Raw genomic sequence first — 14,491 nt, 5'->3', positions numbered from 1 at the left:
AACATGTATGTACGTTTAATATAAAACCAGGGAAACAATTGACCGATATCCAACATAAGATACATATTTTATACATCTGTGTTATTTAAGAGAACTGGAACTAAAAATTAAAGATTGAGAATGGCAATGTAAAACCTATAAATCTTACCTTCAACTAGCTGTTCAGAACAAACACAGATGTATGGACTGGGTACATGGCCAGAGTGAGATCAGATTCGTAAAGGCCACAGTCTCCATCTTTCCCTTGACAAAATTGCCCTGATTCATAATTGTTTGCCGGTAAACAGTCAAATGAGACTTTGTCCCTCTCACCAGTGGTGGCTGGTCAATAGCGGGTGCTAGGGCGCCCCTATGCACTTACGGTGGTCACCACGTTACTTTCCTTGAAGAAAAAGGAATCCATGAAAATATTTATTTTAAAAAATGTAAATACACTGGAACCTCAATTTAATGTACTAACGGGGGGAGGGGTCATCCGTTAAAGTCGATTTTCCGTTAATTTGGAGCACTTCCTAAAATTTTACATCAACTGATTGATTGAGAGGTGTCTTTTAAATACATCATAAAATACATACTTCACAGTATATCCATCCATCCATTTTCTGAGCCGCTTCTCCTCACTAGGGTCGCGGGCGTGCTGGAGCCTATCCCAGCTGTCATCGGGCAGGAGGCGGGGTACACCCTGAACTGGTTGCCAGCCAATCGCAGGGCACATAGGAACAAACAACCATTCACACTCACAGTCATGCCTACGGGCAATTTAGAGTCTCCAATTCATGCATGTTTTTGGGATGTGGGAGGAAACCGGAGTACCCGGAGAAAACCCACGCAGGCACGGGGAGAACATGCAAACTCCACACAGGCGGGGCCGGGGATTGAACCCGGGTCCTCAGAACTGTGAGGCTGACGCTCTAACCAGTCGGCCACCGTGCCGCCACTTCACAGTATATTTTCTTGAATTCCTCCTCTCTATATAACAATGTTGCGGTTTTAATACTGGCAAATTGAAATGAATTTTTCACTGTGTTGGGAGTTTTGCTTCACACAAGCTATCGAAATCCATCCATCCATTCTCGGAACTAGGGTCGCTGGTGTGCTGGGGCCTATCTCAGCTGACTCTGGGGTACACCCTGAACTGGTCGCCAGCCAATCGCAGGGTATCGACATTCAGCACAAATGATCTGTCCCTGAAAAGTGAATTCTATTTAGTTGTCCACTTTCACTGGTGAGTGGGAAGGCATTTTAACAAACAGCAGAGACAACAACTTTCATGTCAGAGGAAAATGTGCTGGACCTTTTGCAGAGAGAGGTGCTGATCATTTTCTACCTCTCAATCCTCTAACAATTTTTTATGCCGAAAGTGTTGTTTTTCTAGGTTCATCTTCATTATTGCACAAATGTAGGCAATATTATTTTTTCCTCTAATGACAAGACCATCACCACTCAGCACGCACGGATTGCCACATGATGGATTGCTGCCGATTATTGGAGTGACACTTTTATCTGAAGTGTGTCTTGAGTAATCCCCTCCTCTGTGACCTTGCGGCTAACCCTGTCCAAGCTGGCAGCACAACCTAGGGCTTTAAGAGAGCTGAGGCAGCAGAGAAAAGGAATGAAACATTCTTGACTTGAACCTTAAGCCATTTGTTTGCTGTTGCCTTTACCTGGAATGCGCCAAAAGGACGAGCTGTTGAAAACCTGCAATTGTGTGAGTGCACATGTGCTCAGTGGACCTGTCGGTAAAACACAAACACACATACACACTAATTCAAAACGTGTTATAGCAATAATTGGCTGAAATTTTCTAAACAAGAGTGTTTATTGCCAAAGCTATGCATCGACAGAGCCCCAGTGTTCCATCCTTTGACTGCCCCCTCCCCTCCCCCCCAACCACCACCACCACTACCCTCAGTAAAACATGATAAGCATCTGTTGTTACACTGCAGGAGCCATGGAGCCCCTGACGCCTCGGCCTGCCTCCCCGACTGACTGACTAGACCCTGTCTGGGCAGTTATTTTCAGGTCAAAACCTGCAGGCTACATAGTGTGTTTTTGTGAAAAAGGGAGCCAGAGGGGGGGGGGAGGGGGGGGGGGGGGGGGGGGGAGGAGGAGTGGGGAAACCGACTACATGTTTGAAGAAGGGCACAAACCTTTGGACTCTACTATCGGACAGGCTCACTGTAGGGTGTTGACAGTCTTTTCTGATGAGTAATGGCTATAAGTGTCATTTTTGTGCAAGAAATGTTTTGTATTGCTGGAATATTTGTCGTGATATGCCAGAGGGTAGAAATAATAACATTCAAAAAACATACAGTATTAACGAGAAGGTTACATAAACAACACACGATATCCACTTGCAGAATGCCGCTGTTCACGCCGACTCAACAGTGCTTGGGAAAAAAAAGGAAGTCTGACTATCAGTCACTTACACCCTTTGAGGGGCAGAAGATGTGCTTAGTTGCCACACTTTCCCATAGCCTGGTCAGAGAGAAAGAAAACTGCGTGTGAGAGCAGAAGGAAATGAAAAGTGGACAGACTTTATTTACGTGCGTGTGTGTGCACCTGACTGTGTGTTGGAGCTTCGCAGCTGTTGGGTCTCCCCTCCTGATGGCTGCCCATTGTTCCCACTCTCTGTGTTGCTGGCTAGCCCTTTCTGTCCCGGCTGCTTTATGGGCTTTCCCCTTTTTTGAGTGTACACCGCAACTAAATTTATGAGCTGGACACAAGCCTTTCTCAGGGTATAAATTAGGCTAGATGATGGCTGTCAGAGAAGCCTTTTCCAGGAGCCTGCAGCTTTGTGCCATGGCGAATTGCATTATTGGCGTAGTTAGTCACGAATATTTTACAATGAAATAAAATCCCAAAAGACTCACGCACTGCAAATCAGTCATAGCAAATGGAAATTGTGGATGTGGTGGTTTGAACAAAATATTTTATCATACTACAATTTGCACATGTTTTTTTTACAGGAAAAAACAAACTACTACAAAAGGAAACAAAGTACTGTACTGTACTGTACATTAACAGAAGTTTCAGCCAATTAAATGAAACATTTTGAAATGATACTGGAAATTTTTGCATTTCTTTCCACTGGATACTGATTAAATTCTCATTAAAATCTTACCTCTTTTAATATCTGCCCAAAAACTTTATCTGTATAAGAATTGACAGCAATAATAGTGTCTGAACATGTTAAATGAGTCGTTCATGCTAAAGAATCGTAGAAGTTTTCTAAAGAGCACTTGGATGATCCACAGCACTATTGGCAAAATATTCTGTGGAGAGATAAAACCAAAGTTGAATTGTTTGGGAAGAACACACGACGTCACGTGTGGTGGAAAAATGGCAGAGCCCACCAACATCAAAATGTAACTGTGACGCATGGTGGATGGAGCATCATGCAATGGGCGCTTTGTTTCCTCGGGGCCTGGATAGCTCACTATCATAAATGGAAAAATCAATTCACAAGTATCCATCCATCCATCCATTTTCTGAGCCGCTTCTCCTCACTAGGGCCGCGGACGTGCTGGAGCCTATCCCAGCTGTCATCGGGCAGGAGGCGGGGTACACCCTGAACTGGTTGCCAGCCAATAGCAGGGCACATACAAACAAACAACCATTTGCACTCACAGTCACACCTACGGGCAATTTAGATTCTCCAATTAATGCATGTTTTTGGGATGTGGGAGGAAACCAGAGTGCCCGGAGAAAACCCACGCAGGCACGGGGAGAACATGCACATTCCACACAGGCGGGGCCGGGGATTGAACCCCGGTCCTCAGAACTGCGATGCTGACGCTCTAACCAGTCGACCAACGTGCCGCCAATTCACAAGTATATCAAGATATTTTGCAGATGAATTTGAAGCCATCTGTCCAACATTTGAAGCTCAAAAGAGGATGGGTGTTGCAACAGCACAATGATCCAAAACAGATGCAAATTAACAACAGAATGGCTTCAAAAGAAGAAAATATGTGTTCTAGAGTGTCTCGTCAAAGTCCTGACCTCAGCCCGATTGAGATGCTGTGGCATGACCTCAAGAGAGTTATTCACACCAGACGTCCCATAAATCTTTGTTTCGTAAAGAGGAATGGTCCAAAATTCACCCTGATCATTTTGCACGTCTGAGCTACAACTACAGGAAATGTTTTCTTGGGGTTATTGGCTGCCGAAGGAGGGTCAACCAGTTATTAAGTCCAAGGGTTCACTTAATTTTTCCTTCCTATCCTGTGTTATGCTGTATAAAATATGAAAACATCTAATTGTTTCTCTGGTATTAGGTTAAGCAGACTGTTTATTCTTGTGATTTAGATGAAGATCAGACTACATTTGATGGACAATTTCTGCAGAAATGTAAGAAATTACAATCCTTTTTCCTCCCACTATAGTAGAATGATGACCTCTGCCAAGGTTAAAGATTGGACTAAAGATAAACATTATTTACAATCATTTTTAATAATGAAAAAGCATCAGAGACCCTTATTTGCATTCTGTTTGTCCAATCACATCAAGGGACTCAGCGATCGGCAATCAGCACTTTATGCTCTGAAAGGAACAAGGAACAAGGCAGGTAATGGCAGTAAATGGCCTTAATTGTAAAGCCATGTATAGACTGGGATCGCTGTCCTGCTATCACAGTTCACTCCTGGTGTTCTGAGCCAGGAGCACTTCCATTTAGGCAGCAAGAAGAGAAAATGAACTCTTCCATCAACATTTACTGTACAGCATATTCAGATACACAAAATTATGGATTCTTTCTCTGCATGTGTGCCACCTCTACAAATTTTGTGCCGTTTTTGCGTAATCCTGCTAACAAAATCAACTTTAACAAAATATTATAGTTCTCACCTGCTCATTTCACTGGTGAGGTAAGTTGTATCCAAGTATTTTCGAGCATGCATGTGAATTGGAGGAATGCAGAATCTTTTCATGGTGAAGAAAAAGTCCTTAACTTTTAGCCAGGTCAAAACCACACTGAAGAAGCTCAGGCTAAAACCCATACAATCAGGAGTGCACTTCATGAATGTTCATTCAGAAGGTTGAGTACAAGCTACTAGTAACACTCAAGAAGAGTCAGTATAGACTTTGCCAAAAACCAAGACAAACTCATATCAGTGTGGTGGAAAGAGGAAAGGAAAGGTAAGAATAGTTATTGTTCAAGGTTTTTTTGTTTTTTTTTACGGGCAGAAATTTAGGTAAGTTTTAAGTGATCTCATGTTTTCGTGTATATGATTGAAATATTTGTGCATTCTGACATCGGCCTACCAAGCTACTGAATTATGAAAAACCCCAAAATGGGCTGCGTGTTTGAATGAATGGAGTCATCTCCCTGTAAGTCTAACTCTGAAGTCTGACCGCAGCATTGTTTACAGAATATGGAGAAAAATGCTAGCTCAACTTCAGGGACATCACTTTGGAAATACTCTGCTGCCGTCAGTCATCTGTACCAAACTATTACTGGAAGTTATAATATTACGCTCACATCACACCATGCAGAGTGGTCTGAGTCCCCCCACAGTAGACAGCAGGTGAGATGATGATGATGGACAGGAAGGGTCACAGTAAAGGATTGTAAAGAACACTAGCAATATTGTCAATATTTTTGTTGGACATGAGCTATCTCACTATGTCATAGGTGAAAATGATGACAGAAAAGGGTGATTACTGGATGAGTGACAGAAGGGTATCACTTCTGCGGGGGGTCCAGACTTCAGAACTGAGGTGTGGGATGGCAGTGAGGTTAAAAAAAAGATCCACAAGGGAAACACAAACACACAAGACACAGAAAGAGGAAAAAGTGGACCCAAGGACAGAGTATTACGCAATGTGCTATAGTAATAGCGTGGTGTGGACCAGAGAGTCCCAACGTGTGCTACGGATATGACAAGTGGTATATTGGCTCTCTCTAGTGGTATTCAAAACAATTCCTTCCTAAGTGCAGTTAAAAGTCATAGCTAACTTTCAAGTTTCTTACAATCCATCCATCCATCCATCATCCATCCAATTTTTACCTTTGCATTTAATCTTTAAGAACAGTATTTGAAAATGTATCTTGGTAATAGTAAAAACTGTGCATAATGTTTTAGTGGATTACAATAACATTAAATATACATTTTTGGAATAAAAGCTGTCTTGTTTTTAATGAACACTTAACCTTTCTGCACTACTGTGTTGATTATAATGTGGGTACTTGGAGAGCTAGGTATTTTTTTTAGGTGGTACTTGTTGTAAAAGGTTTGAGTATCACTGGTGTTGACTATAAACAGTCTGGAACCTGCAGATCTAATGATGCTCCACTTTTTCCTATTATGGGAATATTTGTTTCTTTTGCTACGTCAAAGAATCCTCCAAGCCAGTGTCTCTACATAGTCGTCATCACCCGTTTTGGAACTGAGAGCTACTTCTTGATTAATGTGAAAAGGCTACCACTTTGATACACACTTCTGAAATAACACATTTGCTCAAATTACCTTTAATTACCGGATGTTTTTAATAATAATAATGACACTCATCTATGTGAAAACACTGGTCATGTTAAAGATTTCTCACAGTTATTATCCACAATGATTTAACAAGGTAGGAAACAGATTAAAATCAATAAACAAAACTTTATTTCAAAAAAGCTGTCTACATTTGTGAATGATCTGTTCTACAGAATTTCAGAGACCACAATGCCCCACTACTGGTGAGCCATTTTTAGAACAGGCCTGTGGGCTACTCAGTGGGCACCCCTGCTCAAAATTACAGCTACAAATTGAATACATTAGTTATAAAAACAAAACAAACAACATTTTAGACTGTCTATGGTTATCTGTATAAAAAAATGACTACAGACCCATCAACACTTCCTGTTTCATCAATTAATTTACGTTTATTGTGGTTGTAGTTTGCATTAGAGTAAAAATGGACTGCATCATCACTGAGAGCAACTAGTAATGTCGTTTATGAGAGGGTTTAAATATTAAATATCATACCAGTTTGATGCGGTCCTACACCACTGAAAATGAAAACCACAATAGACCAGTTGTTGAATGAAATGAAGCATCTGATAGTGTACAAATTATGATACAACACTTATTTTCAAAATTTCGGTATGTGTGCAGGTTTGTCTAATGTTGCGGATGGTATGTTATCTCAATGAATTGAGTTTATTCATTATCATAAAAAAAATTAACAAATTTGGCATATAGCTTTTTCAATGTCCCCAATGCTGTATAATATTTGGAAGAATTTTAAGATTGTCCCGATAAATAGATTGAATGTGTTGTTCAAAACATACATACATACATGAGATTTCATCCAACTATAAGCTGCATGTGGGTTGAGTACTTCTTCAAAAATAATGGCTATGACCTCTCCGGTCAGTTCAGTCTGAATATGGTTGATACAATCTGTCTGCGGGTGCGCATGACAGACAAGACCAGGCTTATACCTGGAAGCTGGAATCTTATCAGAAGCACATTTACCGCAATTTCATGTGTACAGATGATGACAGCTAGGCTGGAAGAATTCCTGTGATCACCAAACTGTTCTTATAGTTGATACTTTTTTTTTCTTCTTTGCTTGAAAATTCATTAGAATTGCTTCATTGGTCATAGACTATTCAAAGAATGAATGTGTGTGTGCAGACCTACATTTAATAAACACGATGGAGAAGAACAATCGATGGAGCTATCAAATGGTAACCAATGAGATTTGGAAAACTACACAGGTGTCTTTCTTGACAGAGACAGAATACACCAAACGTTCTGGGGGGCAGGGATTACACTCGAAGCAAGTACAATGATCTAGGGGTGGGCAGATCTATCCAAATACCAGTAATACTGAAACACAAGTTGGTATTAATACTAGTATGATGAGATCGATACTTCAGTTTCAGTTTCTCTGTCATACGCACTGCTACGGTTTCATCAAGGTGAAGATTTAAATGAAAGGTGTTGATGGTTTATGGTTACAATTTAGTTTAGGTCAGAGGACAAAGATTTTAATTTTCTTCTTGAGAACTCTACAAACCACATCTGCCATTTCGAAGTGATTATATAGCAGATATACAGCAGTTAGATCGATACTGTGACGTTAGATCCGGCACTGTGACGTCACACGAGCCAAACATCCTGTTCATTCGGCGTTGTGTGCTATTGTTCCACGCTGTTGTTCCCGTCCTTTTATATTTGTTGTCGCATGATTTAACGATGTCACGACGGTTTATTGTGTGGCATTTGGTTGTACAAATGGCTCAGGCAGTGGCAAGAGTTTTTTTGGGGGGGCTTACCAAGTGAAAAAGGAACACATGACCAGTGGATAGGTAAAGTCAATCGACAGTGGAAGAAACGTGGTCAGCTATGGGTGCCTCACAAGCATTACAAACTCTGTATATACTGTACATTAGTTTTTCAAATCCCCCAAAAAGAACTGCACTTAAGGTCAAAATGTTGGTTTTTTTGTAGGCCTGTAGGGAGGGGGGGGGGGAATGGTTGGCAATTTCAGTTTTTTTAAAGACTCATGATTTTAAACACAGAAAATAAGAAAATTCGATTTTTGTATTGTTGCAACTCAAGAAAAACTCATCCAGCTGTGCTACTGGGGGAAACTGTTTCATTCCTGTTTTCTTTGGTGGGGTGTTAACTAATTAATAACAATTTATTTTAAAGAATTCAGCGATTAGGTTTATGAATCTATTATTCATACATTCAGTAAGATTTATCAACATGCATGCACACACTTTATCAAATAGTATCAGCATTTGGGAACCTGGCTCTGAACAAATCTACACACCACCACAATCACATTCCACTGTAATGTGTTTATACATTACCTTACTTAAGCACATGTTCTTGAATTTTGAAAAGAAAGTAATTACCGCATTACAGAATCCAGAAAGATCAGCGATGAGAAAGTATGAAGATCATGATCTTCCAGAGAAAACAGTGTCATGACAACATAGGCTTCCTAAAACGAAGGCAGTGGATTTTTGGGCAGTGTAATGGTGCCATCTGGTGCAAAAAAAAAACAGCTAAACACACAGCTCTTTTTGGCAGTCGTATGGTGGAAGTAAAAACTTTCTGGATAACGAGTGAGAATTGAACACAAAATAAAGATGCCGAGCCCCACACAAACACTTCTTAGCTGATGACATGTAAATAAACGAAGTTAAAATTGCACGATCATACTGTCTAGCCAGCCACTGTTACTACACATCATGCTAATTTATTCCACAACCACAGCAAACCCCACCTTGTCTGGTAACAATTTTATCTTAACTGCATGTTTGGTTGATCAAGGAAAGGTGATGAAAAAACCCAGCTATTTAGAGTGATATGAATTGTGTCAGGACAGCTTGTCATTGTGAATATAAACAGGTGAGATGTATTACAGTGGTGTGCACCAAAATGATGCAGTTGTGCATGAAAACAATAAAACTAATATAAAGACACACACCATGATCAATTACATCACTAATCAAACACTTTTGTCCAGTTGCACTGTCCAGTCCAATTGTTATAAAAGGACATCTAAATGCCCCTTGTGCTAATGTTCTTTACTGATTTCACTCAGTCTTCTGTCTCAGGATTCTTTTCTCCTCTTCAACAAAACTTTTGTCAGAAGTGGCTTGTCCCATGTCCCTCTTCCTCTTCTCCTTTTGCTGGAAGCTCTCCACCCGACGTTTCTTGGCTGACGACGATGTCTTGGAGTCCTCATCTAAAAAGCAAATGAGAGGGTTATGGTGGAAAAGTAACAATTTAAAATTATTATTGAAAACAATATTCAACAGAAATGTCTTTCAAGTTAAGGAAGGAACTTTTGAGAGGATGTTCCCCCCCTTAAATACACGACTTGATGAGCAAACACAGGGCCGGCCAGCGGCATAGATATTTTGTGTTCCTTTTGCTCGACAACCGCTAGGAGGCTACATTAATTTCTCTGTTGCAAGCACCACACCATAGACATACTGTTACCAGTGTAAACAATCCACAAGCTTTATTTTTAAAAACAATAAAGTTTATCAGTTTGAACATTAAATATCTCGTCTTTGTAGTGTATTTAATTAAATATAGGTTGAACATGATTTACAAATCGTTGTATTCTGTTTTTATTTATGTTTAACACAACATCCCAACTTCATTGGAATTGGGGTTGTACATAATGGTGCATAATTTTTGGTTCCATTTTAAAATGCACTAAACATCCATCCATTTTCTGTAACGCTTATCCTCACTACATTTAAAGCTAAAAATGTTCAAGGCGTAGGAGTATGGGCTTCATTTAAATTTGCACATGTAAACAGGCAAGGAATGCTGGTTATTCAAAGTTGAATGTACTATTATCTAATTTATCTTTTACACATACCTTAAATATTTCAAGCTAGAAGCTAATGATGGTTCTATAAGAACAGCTGCTTGCAGGGGCGATATGCTGCATTTACATATTATCCGATTAGTAGCATAATCATAAAAATAATTGGTGACTAGTCATCTATCAAAATAATCGTTTGTGGCAGGCCTACAGCACATTATCTGCAATGCGTGTCTTTGTGTGAAAATAGTTCTTTAAAAAATTGGGGTGCGATTTATATACCAGTGAGCTCTATAGAGCACATTTTACAGTACATTTCTTAATTTAAAATTTAGACCAAAAAGGCTATAGAGTGACCTAAGTCAGGATAGCCAAAGTTTTTCCCTCTGAGGGCGACAGAAAAATTGAAGGATGCAAGGGTCGCTACTAAATTCTTCAACTTAATTTATTAAACACGCTAAAACCAATCCATCAAGCACATATACGTATATTGCTTCGATGTATACATATACTTTGTGGTCGTGTCATCGGACTCAAATCTCAGATTCAGGAGGAGCAGTGTGGTTTTCGCCCAACCAGTCTACATGTGTTTTGTGGACTTTGAGAAGGCTTTCGACCGTGTTCCTCGGGGAGTCCTGTGGGGGGTGCTTCGGGAGTATGGGGTAACGAACCCCTTGATAGAGGCTGTTCCGTCCCTGTACGACCGGTGTCAGAGCTTGGTCCGCATTGCCGGCAGTAAGTCGGACTCGTTTCCGGTGAGGGTTGGACTCCGCCAAGGCTGCCCTTTGTCATCGATTCTGTTCATAACTTTTATGGACAGAATTTCTAGGCGCAGCCGAGGCGTAGAGTGGGTCCGGTTTGGTGGCCTTAGAATTGCATCTCTGCTTTTTGCAGATGATGTGGTTCTGTTCGCTTCATCAAGCCGTGATCGCCAACTCTCACTGGAGCGGTTCGCAGCGGATCGGTGCAGCGTCTGCAGTGATGCAGACTTTGTATCGGTCCGTTGTGGTAAAGAAGGAGCTAAGCTGAAAGGCGAAGCTCTCGATTTACCGGTCAATCTACATTCCTACCCTCACCTATGGTCAGGAGCTGTGGGTTGTGACCGAAAGAACAAGATTCCGGATACAAGCGGCCGAAATGAGTTTCCTCCGCAGGGTGTCCGGGCTCTCCCTTAGAGATAGGGTGAGAAGCTCGGTCATCCGGGTGGATCTCAGAGTAGAGCCACTGCTCCTCCACATCGAGAGGAGCCAGATGAGGTGGCTGGGGCATTTGATTTGGATGCCTCCCGGACGCCTCCCTGGTGAAGTGTTCCAGGGACGACCCAGGACACGCTGGAGAGACTACATCTCTCGGCTGGCCTGGAAACGCCTCGGGATCCCCTCGGAAGAGCTGGAGGAAGTGGTTGGGGAGAGGGAAGTCTGGGCGTCCCTGCTAAATCTACTGCGCCCGCGACCCGACCTCGGATAAGCGGTACAAAATGGATGGATGGATGGATACACACCCTCAAATCTCAGATTCAGGAGGAGCAATGTGGTTTTCGCCCAACCAGTCTACATGTGTTTTGTGGACTTGGAGAAGGCCTTCGACCGTGTCCCTCAGGGAGTCCTGTGGGGGGTGCTTCGGGAGTATGGGGTACCAAACCCCCTGATACGGGCTGTTCGTTCCCTGTATGACCGGTGTCAGAGTTTAGTCCGCATTGCCGGCAGTAAGTCGGACTCGTTTCCAGTGAGGGTTGGACTCCGCCAAGGCTACCCTTTGTCAACGATTCTGTTCATAACTTTCATGGACAGAGTTTCCAGGCGCAGCCAAGGCGTAGAGGGGGTCCGGTTTGGTGGCCTCAGTATTGCATACCCTTTTCCTCAGTCGGAAAAGGGTAGCGTGTACTCTCCGGGTCGGGGATGAGATCCTGCCACAAGTGGAGGAGTTCAAGTATCTTGGGGTCTTGTTCACAAGTGAGGGAAGAATGGAACGAGAGATCGACAGGTGGATCGGTGCAGCGTCTGCAGTGATGCGGACTTTGTATCGGTCCGTTGTGGTGAAGAAGGAGCTAAGCCGAAAGGCGAAGCTCTCAATTTACCGGTCGATCTACGTTCCTACCCTCACCTATGGTCACGAGCTGTGGGTCGTGATCGAAAGAACAAGATCCCGGATGCAAGCGGCCGAAATGAATTTCCTCCGTGTGAATGCATGTTTTTATAGCATTTACAGCACTTACATTTTGTTAAGGTCTTTAAATACACTTATATCAATACCAACACATTTAAACACATATAATGAGAGAGAGCAAGAGCAATGGACAATAAAAATATGGTACGAAAAGCATCAAGTGTGATAACAATAACAACAACAAAAATCCGCGCTATAACGGGGGTTTACTGAATTATCAAATTACCAGAAGAACTGTTTGCATATACAATAACAAACTGTACTGACCTGAGTCAACATGTTGCTCCTCTGGAGGAAGGAACTGGGCTTTTCCAGTGTGAGCGTTTGGCGCATCTTCGCCATTGTCCTCATACACATTGGACCACTTTATAGCCATGTCCATGCCTGGAGGCGGTCCCTTCTTCTTCTCAGGCTCTGCTGCATAACTTTGGGGAGGGGGCACAGCATTTGTCAGCCATGGCTTAAACTCCCTGGGTGCCTGAAAACAGCAGAAGGCAGAATGAAATCTGGAAGAATGTATTCGGCAGGCTGCTAAAGCAAGCTTTTAAATACAAATCATCTAATGAAAGAAGTGGATGTGGTACCTGGGCCTTTATCTACCTATTAATACCACCATTATCACATAGTAATTATCGAGAACATTGATACTATACAAAAATGCAATATACAAGTACACAACTGTGCCACGTCCCTCATCTGGAGCAGTTTAGAATCAGTATTTATCTGATTACATGACAAAGACATCATACCCACCAAGGATTCTAATTATTCAATTTATTAATATGTTCAGGTAACTACAGGTGTATTGGCTTGTCAAAGTTGGCTGCAACAAGTTTTGCTCAGACCAAAAAAACCAGAGGGGAGAAAATTGCAAATGTCATCCAGGGCCAGTTCGTTGGCCTTGTGAGCATGAATTTGAAATCGGATAGGTTAAAGAAACAGTCCCGTTGCTACTATAGTTATCAGTGTCTTATAAATTATATCAAATAGCACTAAGGATTATGGGCAGATTAGACTGATATGGCATCACATAAGGCTGAAATCTGATTGGAAAATTAAATTCACATACACAAACACATACTGGTATTAGTGCAGCTCGGATCAGAGGTTTATTGCTAAATTACACCAGTCCGAAATCTGGAGACACGAATACCGCTGCCTCTTATATGATATTTAAAAAAAAATAAATAAATGTATGTATATTTTCTTATTACTACGTTACTGTATCTCTAGATTTGTACCCTGTTGCTTATATTGTGTATCTCGTTTTGTATATTGATTGATTTAGTAAAATACAATCGACGAAATTTAAATTCCCAGCTGGTTACCTCTTCGGGAGCTTTAACCGTCAGGTTATCCCAGTCAATCTCCTTATTCAGAGGATTGTAGAGAAACGCTGGTTTGGACACCGAGTTAAAGAGGTCGTCAGGTTTAGGTAAACGATTTTCGCCGGCTTGTCGGTGGCTCCCTTGCTGGGAAGAGTTCGGTTCACTTCCCGTTGCGTCTCTCTCTGGTTTCTGGCTCGGATCCCTCCGGCTGTGCCCAGCCTCCCCGTCCGAGTCGCTGCTGTCGCTCAAATCGTCGTAGCTCGAAAAGAAACCTAAAGAGCCAGTTTTCTTGCCGTCAGTCATTGTACAGGGCTATGTATTTTCTCGTGCACATGGATCGTTTTAGCTAAATTGCACACAGTGTTGATTACTGCAACGCAAAACCTCATTCGGTGGATTACAACTCTCTCCCGACCTTACTCCATTTTGAATCCGCCTCCAATACAGTCGTAAAGTGGCTTGTTGGTGTATGTCGTAAATATTGTCGCAAAGACAAACCGTCAAACAGGGCAATAACGCGTTATTAGGATTCGCACGTGTTTTCTAGGCAGGACACGCCCCACTGCAACATGAATAGCGTCTGCGTCGCGGGGAAGGGCAGGCTACGCAGATGTAACGAGATCACCATTCCATACATGTATCATATTTGTATGAAATTAAAACAGAGGGTTTAGAATGGGTTATGGTTTGCGGGAATCATATAT

General features: G+C 41.9%; 1 protein-coding gene across 1 annotated transcript; it reads right to left on the bottom strand.

Moving 5' to 3' along the window:
• Window positions 1-8,783: 8,783 nt before the first annotated feature.
• Window positions 8,784-14,254, bottom strand: c7h1orf52 (chromosome 7 C1orf52 homolog). Its single transcript, XM_061780396.1, has 3 exons — window positions 13,788-14,254; window positions 12,727-12,937; window positions 8,784-9,699 (listed from the first exon to the last, which is right to left on the bottom strand). The coding sequence occupies exons 1-3, from the start codon at window positions 14,088-14,090 to the stop codon at window positions 9,548-9,550; spliced, it is 666 nt and encodes a 221-aa protein (XP_061636380.1). The 5' UTR covers window positions 14,091-14,254; the 3' UTR covers window positions 8,784-9,547.
• Window positions 14,255-14,491: the final 237 nt, after the last annotated feature.

The sequence above is a fragment of the Phyllopteryx taeniolatus genome, chromosome 7 (assembly GCF_024500385.1).
Source record: "Phyllopteryx taeniolatus isolate TA_2022b chromosome 7, UOR_Ptae_1.2, whole genome shotgun sequence".
Lineage (NCBI taxonomy): Eukaryota > Metazoa > Chordata > Actinopteri > Syngnathiformes > Syngnathidae > Phyllopteryx > Phyllopteryx taeniolatus.
The sequence above is the reverse complement of the archived record's forward strand: the minus strand, read 5'-3'. Positions and strand labels throughout refer to the sequence as shown.

Bases quoted from the DNA above. Each gene is read 5' to 3' on its own strand.
- c7h1orf52 (XM_061780396.1), bottom strand. From the start codon at position 14,090: ATGACTGACGGCAAGAAAACTGGCTCTTTAGGTTTCTTTTCGAGCTAC. The intron at 12,938-13,787 runs GTAACCAGCTGG...TGCTGTTTTCAG, and splicing joins CGGTTAAAGCTCCCGAAGAG to GCACCCAGGGAGTTTAAGCC. The intron at 9,700-12,726 runs GTCAGTACAGTT...TTTGCTTTTTAG, and splicing joins GGAGCAACATGTTGACTCAG to ATGAGGACTCCAAGACATCG.